We start from the raw sequence: 7,384 nt of genomic DNA, 5'->3' as shown, positions 1-7,384 counted from the left end.
CTCTCTCTCTCTCTCTCTCTCTCTCTCTCTCTCTCTCTGTCTGTGAGAAATTATTTTTACAATTTTAGTCTAACAATATGGCAAGATTATCTAAAGCCTGAATATAGATTAAAGACCCATGGTTTATGGAGAACAAAATCTTTAAAATTACAAATACCTGTCTATTTGTCAAGTTCACATAAACATACACACCTCATTTAACAGAACATTTTTATTTAGAGTTAGAGTTTTGGTTAAATTGCTGGATTGATATGTTTGATATATGTTTTTTTCCCCATAGCTTTTGCTGATGCTGCTGTTGCACCCATTGATTTCCCCATTGCTCCTGCATTTGCTGTACCAAAGGTGAGTGTGACCATGTGATTAGTGGGTTGTTTTTTTAGAGTGATCCGTCTTTTACATCATCCTGAGTACAGATACGGGTTGTAGAGGGGACATAAACAAACAACCAAATGTTGGCCTGCCAAGTTACACACGGAATTAACCAGTGACTGTTCAACCAGTGAACGCGCTAGTCGGCGTGGGCTAAAACTGAGAAGCTGCTGCCTGAATGTTTTTTTAACTGATCTTTACTAATAGTAAGAGACAGGATAGATAGCCGATTCATAAGCGTCAGTTTATGACAGGGAGTATGTATTTTCGGCAATCCGGGTGTTGGAATTATTGGTATCAGCTCCGATACTGCCTAAAACGCTGGTATTGGGAAGTACTGGAGTTTACACACCTATCCGATACCACGTAATAAAGCCCTAAAGAAAATCTACATTTAAAGTAGTTTATTTATGTTCTTTTTCTGTTATGACTGACTGACTGTCTGGATGATAAAAGAAAGTTCTCTGGCAATCATTGTGTTTGTTCATGTTTCACGAAGAGTTTAAGCTGAGCCAGACCAACAACAAATACCATCACATTGTATCACATCCTTACAGGGATAGTAGCATACAGCTGTTAAAACATAACTAAATATATGACACGCTGGTATTGGGTCAGTACTCGGTATCGTCCGATACGCAAGTTAAGGTATCGGTATCGGGAAGCAAAAAATGGTTTCGGACCATCTCTAGTTGGAACCCAATTGGCAAATAATTTGTCACAATCATACAGATTTTGATCAACCTTATTTTACTGATCCATTACAAAAGGCCCAGATTGCCCTGATAGGATCCTTAGGATCAGCTTGGGGCACTTAGGCAATTATGCACTTTTTAAAGCTGTTTTTAGGCTTGTGTATTATTATGCTCTTTTTACTATTTTTTTGTATATGTGTGTATTGTAGTTAAACATGTACCAATAAAACCAGCATTTCTTTTTAAATCCAAGTTTAATTAATGTTATACAAAATACTTAATATATATTTTAATTTTAAAGTGCAAAATTATTTACAAAAATGACAAAATGTGGTTGAACCTGAACCATAATCAACTTTGCTTATGGATGCAGCTCTGATAGAACATCCTAACACTTGTGTGTGTCCGTCAGGTCCTGGCTGCCGCGGGGCTGAAGAAGGAGGACATCACCATGTGGGAGATCAACGAGGCCTTCAGCGTGGTCGCGCTGGCCAACATCAAGATGTTGGACATCGACCCTGCAAAAGTCAACGTCAACGGGGGAGCTGTGTCACTGGGACACCCCATCGGGTAAGCAGCTGAGAGGGACTCGGACGGACTGGCTGGTCACTGCTTTGAAAGAGATCTGGGATGGGACCTGGATGTAGAGTTTTATTTCTCTTTTTCTGACCGGTAGCCAACCCTCGTTAACTGATCATTAAGCAACAAGCTGGCAACTGAGTCCCAGTTCAGTGATACTTTTTGCAAACTGGTCACGCAGCTGCGATGTTTCGTGCATGGTTGTGGACACATGCAGCCACTTCCCTGGAACCACATGCACATCTTTGCAACCGTCATAACTCCGCGGAAAATATGTAAATCATGAGTCTGTGTCCACCACGTCCACCTGCGAGGTTGTCCGCTGTGAGTTTGCCTAGTAATCTATGTGTTTGACCCACCAGTCCTCATCGATGAGCGCTGTCCAGCAGAGAGACACATATTTGGCAGAAAGAAATAACTTAAAACGCAACTTAAGTTAACTAAAGAAATCAATTTCTTTACCTATTTTTATTTTAAAATGCAAAAACCTTTTTTAAATTTGTTCTAATAATGTTGTTTTTAAATGGCAGCATTAATACGTCAAAGTCCTTGTTGTCCATATACGGGGAAACAGTTATTCATTAGCATTCTTAGACCTGGAATGAAGAGAAAAGAACAAAAATACTACCACTCAGCTTTTACCAGGAAGACATGGGCTGAGATGAGGAACAAGGTGTGTCTTGTTTTAAAATATTGAATCTGTTTATCCTTTACCTCTTCCTTTCCTCTGTGATGTGGAAATATATTTTTACTTTGCCAAATTTGAAATCTAATCAAGCAGAGAAGACAGAGGAAACCGACAAAGCAGCTTAGGCAGGTCCTATCCCAATAAGTATATTTACATTTCAGGCCCGTGTTCAAACCTAGCCCAGAACACTATGGATATCAGGTCACTTACGAAACCGAAAGAAATAGAAAAGGTTAGCAGATCTGGATTTGTGATTTAACCTTTTACCTTAGTAGTTTCTTGGTTTTGAATTAACTAATTAAGCATGTTTTATCTTGTATTTCCTAAAGCAACAACATATCTTTTGTACTTTACACAGATCTTGAATTAACTCTACAGGCTGTATCACTTACCAACTCTTCTCTCTGCAGCAATCTTGTTTTGTGTTTTGTTTTCTACCTTGCTCAGGAAAGCAACTTTGGGTCCTTAAAGTGCTATGCAAATTAAATTTATTATTATTATTGTTATTATTATTACCCTTGGCTTACTTTCAGTATGAATGACTATTGCAAAATAGCAATGTATACACAGAAAATGTTGTGGTTTACAACTTATTCTTTCTATCTCCTGTCAGGATGTCTGGGGCCAGAATTGTGGGCCACATGGTACACAGCCTGAAGTCAGGCCAGTACGGGCTGGCAGGCATCTGCAACGGAGGTGGTGGAGCTTCAGCCATTGTGATCCAGAAAATGTAGGAAACTTGAAGGGAAACTTCTGTCTCCCTGGTACACTAAATGATTAAGGCATCTGCAAACTTCCTTTACTGTGAAGAATGCTTCTGTTACAACAGTAAAGTAGGGCTCATGACATCGTCTTATTTGTTTTGTGAAATCTATTGTGCAAAACATGATTTATTAGTATTTAATTCTGAATTAAAGTGGTTAAATAAATAGTTTTTTTTAATAAAACTGCTATTGTGTCTCTGATTTTGTGTGACTAAAGGTTTGGCCTCAATAGTTCAAGTTTCACAACAGGTGCATTGCTTTGGTTTTTGCCAGTGGGTACTTGGAAAGATTATAGAGCACTTATGTATTTGAAAAATGTGATTTTAATAAAAGAATATATCAACATCAAGTCAACTGTATCAACTATGTTAGTGGGTATTTAGATAGCGACCACAGACACGTCCTGCAGTTGAATGCATTTCCCACTCGCCTCATCTCATCCTTCGAAGGGTTAAAGTAATAAAGAAATGGTTAAAATAGTTAGTTGAATGTTAAAATGGTTAGCTAAAAGAAATAGATTTATGGTAAAGCATTCAGCTTCACTCTAAGTAGCCGTAGCCTAGATGGCTAGTTTTAGTACTTGCTCATACTCAAAGTATGAAATATATCAATCTAGTTTTATATATTAATTAACGTTGGGAATTGATGAAGGCTTTCACAAGTTAATTTTACAGGGCGCTGGGGACACCTCAGACCATAAACGTTTGGGAACCACTGCTCCAAAGGTTGTTTTAAAGTAGTCAATATCCACGACGTTTCACTAACGGGATTGTTTCTGTGCAGCCGGAAATTCGGCTGAATGCCGCGCTCTTCGCCCCGATGTCCGTTACCTTCCTCTTTCTTTTTCTTGGTCTTCAAACCTCTGGTGGATTTCTGAGGACTATGGTTACCTGGTCCTCAGATCTCTGCAGGGTAAATCCAGACAGCTAGTTAGACTATCTGTCCTATCTGAGTCTGACTAAAACATACGTGTTCTACCTTCTTCAAGGTTATTTTGCATTGGCACCGTGGCTCTGTCTGTTGCTTAGCATCGACCAAGACAATTGTGATTGGTTCAAAGAAATGCCAATAAACCAGAACACGCTTTTTCTGCCGTCCCGGACATGATGGACCAGCCAGACCCTCCTCAGCGCTGTGGAGGAAGGTCTGGCTGAGCAAGACTAATTTAAAGTAGTTTTTTTTTCTCCTAGCTGGCCACTAGATGCTGCAGTTTTCCCCGTAACGTTAGGTGCACTGTCCATGATGCAGAAGACCACAAGGCTGAGTTGAATGTAACTGTGCTCAAATTTTCTTTGTACAGCAGGTTTTTTGCACATTTGTTGCTGCTATATCTTAATAACTAATATCTAGTTAAAGGGTTTAGTTAATGTTTTACCAGCTTAGGGTTGTGTCTTTAAAATGCATTTCTGCTGTGACCTCAGTACAATGGAAGTGAATGACAGATTGGTTTGTGGTGTTCAAAAGGCAGTTTCAGGATTGAAATCATCAAATGTGGGCACATAAATCTGAACTATGCAAATGTTGAGCAGTCACTACAATTGGTAAGGGAATATATTTGTGTGTGATTTCTTTTCTTTTTTTAAGATAATGAAGATAAACACCAAAAACATTCTGTATTTCTTTAGGCAAATCTATTTTTACCTTAATACAAATCTTCAACAGGGGATCAGGAGGGCTCCAAGTTATTGCTTAATCATTTAAAAAAAACTTTATTTGCATTTTAAAGTCAAAATTTGAAAATGAGTCCAACATTTCATTAGCAAAGATGTTGGCCTATTTATGATTTATTTTAACATTGATGCCACACTACTGGCCTGTATGTAAGTATCCACAGATGCAGTTAAGCTTAAGAAGTCACTGTGCTTCATGTATGGTTAACATTAAAACATGATATATAAATATCTCAATAATTATTATTTTAAAGGCTTAGTATCGTATGCACCATTTTTAAGATAATGTTTTGGGAAAAGTTGAGATGTTTTAATGTTGACACATCTTTTATGAAAATGTTTTATTTTTGTGTTATTGGATCTGTTTTAACTTTCTCATTTATCTGCTAATTTGGGTCCTTAAAATGTAAAAAATAAACATTGTCTAAACAGCATCATTAAAGGTCCTATGAAATGCTGCTTTTCTTTTATATATACCGGTCTGTTCCCCTAATATCTGTATCCTGAATCCTCTTTTATATAGACCTAGTGTTCCCCTAATACGTATATCTGAAGTCTCTTTTATATAGACCTTAGTGTTCCCTAATCTGTATCTGAAGTCTCTTTTATATACGACTTAGTGGTCCCAAAACTGTATCTGAAGTCTCTTTTATATAGACCTTAGTGGTCCCCTAATACTGTATCTGAAGTCTCTTTTATAGACCTTAGTGGTCCCCTAAAACTGTATCTGAAGTCTCTTTTATATAGACCTTAGTGGTCCCCTAATACTGTATCTGAAGTCTCTTTTATATAGACCTTAGTGGTCCCCTAATACTGTATCTGAAGTCTCTTTTAATAGACCTTAGTGGTCCCCTAATACTGTATCTGAAGTCTCTTTATATGACCTTAGTGGTCCCCAATACTGTATCTGAAGTCTCTTTACATAGACCTTAGTGTCCCTAATACTGTATCTGAAGTCTCTTTTATATAGACCTTAGTGGTCCCCTATACTGTATCTGAAGTCTCTTTAATAGACCTTAGTGGTCCCAATACTTATCTGAAGTCTCTTTTTAATAGACCTTAGTGGTCCCTAATACTGTATCTGAAGTCTCTTTTATATGACCTTAGGGTCCCCAATACTGTATCTGAATTCCTTTTATATAGACCTTAATGGTCCCCTTATACTGTATCTGAAGTCTCTTTCCCAACATTCAGCCTTAGTGCAGAATTACAGCCACTAGAGACCAGACCCATAAGTGGAAGATTCCAGATCAGTCCATCTGAGCTTTCATTTTCTCAAAGGCAGAGCAGGATACCCAGGGTTTACACCTATCACTATTTCTAGCCACTGGGGGGCCATAGGCAGGCCGGGGGAACTCATATTAATGTTAAAATGAACTCATAAAGTGAACATTTCATGGATGGGCCCTTTTGGAGGTCAGGCAAAATTGCATGATTCACTTTGTATAGCTATACGTTTTTTGCAGGGTCAGAGTCACAAAAGCCATCCTTGCTCACCCGGGTCACTGTTGTCCTGTGAATTCAGTCTGCTGCCATCAGTCTCAGGTACCTAGTACCCAGGTGTAACACCAAGAGATGGAAGAGCTCATTTGTACCCGTTGACATCGGTCTCATTAATAACTTGATGTAATTTGTCCCATTGGAGTATAGAATATAAATGCATGTTATGTTGTGTATGAAATGCTGTCTTTTGTTCTCTGCTGGCTGTAGAAAGAATTGCCCCATTTGGGGATAAGAAAGTTTACTTGATCTTCATGTCTAAAGGCTTTAGGACGCCCTACACGTTATTTTAGGCCCAGTTAAATATGCATCTACATTTTTACGTTACGTAGCAGGGAGTCCCTGCTCCGTCTCACTCACAGCTAAGGGGTCCTTGGCCTGAAAACATTGTTGAAGACTCCTACCTTAATTGCTTAAATTATCCTGCTGGGCCCCAGAAAGACCATATTATTGCATACTGAATTTCATACTGACCCTTATTGTGTACTTTTACTATTTGTGCTTGTGGCTTCTTAATATTCATGTTGGGACTGGTTAGCTACATTTGACAATTTTACACAGATGACTGAGGATTTTTCTTAAAAATAAGTCTTGCTCTAATTCACAGTTGGTACTTTGCCTGCTGGTGTCTTTTGAGTTTCTAACTCATTTTAGATCATTTCAATGATGCAGAACTTTGTCAGTGTTAAATATTTATCCAAACAATGCATGCATCTCAATACCCCCTTATGCACTGTTAAGTGCAGTATGTCAAACAGTATACAAAGCTGATGTCACTCAGGAAGACATTCTGTTTGTCTCAATAATTTGTCCTTTATTCCTTCCTGTTCCTGCCTGTTCCTGTCAGTTTCTGCCACACTCATACTTTGAGATAAATATTAACAGGGTCTGAAAGTCCTTAAGCCATCTGTATGTTTAACCTTATTCACCCATTTGTTTGGACGTTACTGATTAAAACACAGCCGACGTTTTGTAAGATGGACGGACAATATGCGCAATGTCTTGGCAAGTCTTGTTGGCCTTTTCACTTGACTTAAATCTTTGTTTGTCCTACAAGGCCCTATCTGAATGGTATGTCACACAAGAAGTGACCCCTTATCACATGTTGACTGCTCT

The 7,384-nt window shown here is 38.4% G+C and overlaps 2 protein-coding genes across 2 annotated transcripts in view; both read left to right on the top strand.

Moving 5' to 3' along the window:
• The window catches only part of acat1 (acetyl-CoA acetyltransferase 1), an 8,551-nt gene extending 5,340 nt beyond the window's left edge, over positions 1-3,211 (top strand). Inside the window, exons 10-12 of the mRNA XM_032534627.1 lie at positions 281-345; positions 1,480-1,637; positions 2,948-3,211. Of these exons, the coding sequence (XP_032390518.1) occupies positions 281-345; positions 1,480-1,637; positions 2,948-3,068 (344 nt within the window). The 3' untranslated portion in view covers positions 3,069-3,211. The remainder of the gene's footprint in view (positions 1-280; positions 346-1,479; positions 1,638-2,947) is intronic.
• mmp30 (matrix metallopeptidase 30) overlaps positions 1-7,384 on the top strand; it is a 28,641-nt gene that overhangs the window by 10,474 nt on the left and 10,783 nt on the right. The window lies entirely within an intron of this gene.

This window comes from Etheostoma spectabile, chromosome 13 (assembly GCF_008692095.1).
Source record: "Etheostoma spectabile isolate EspeVRDwgs_2016 chromosome 13, UIUC_Espe_1.0, whole genome shotgun sequence".
In the NCBI taxonomy this organism is placed as follows: Eukaryota; Metazoa; Chordata; class Actinopteri; order Perciformes; family Percidae; genus Etheostoma; species Etheostoma spectabile.
The sequence above is the reverse complement of the archived record's forward strand: the minus strand, read 5'-3'. Positions and strand labels throughout refer to the sequence as shown.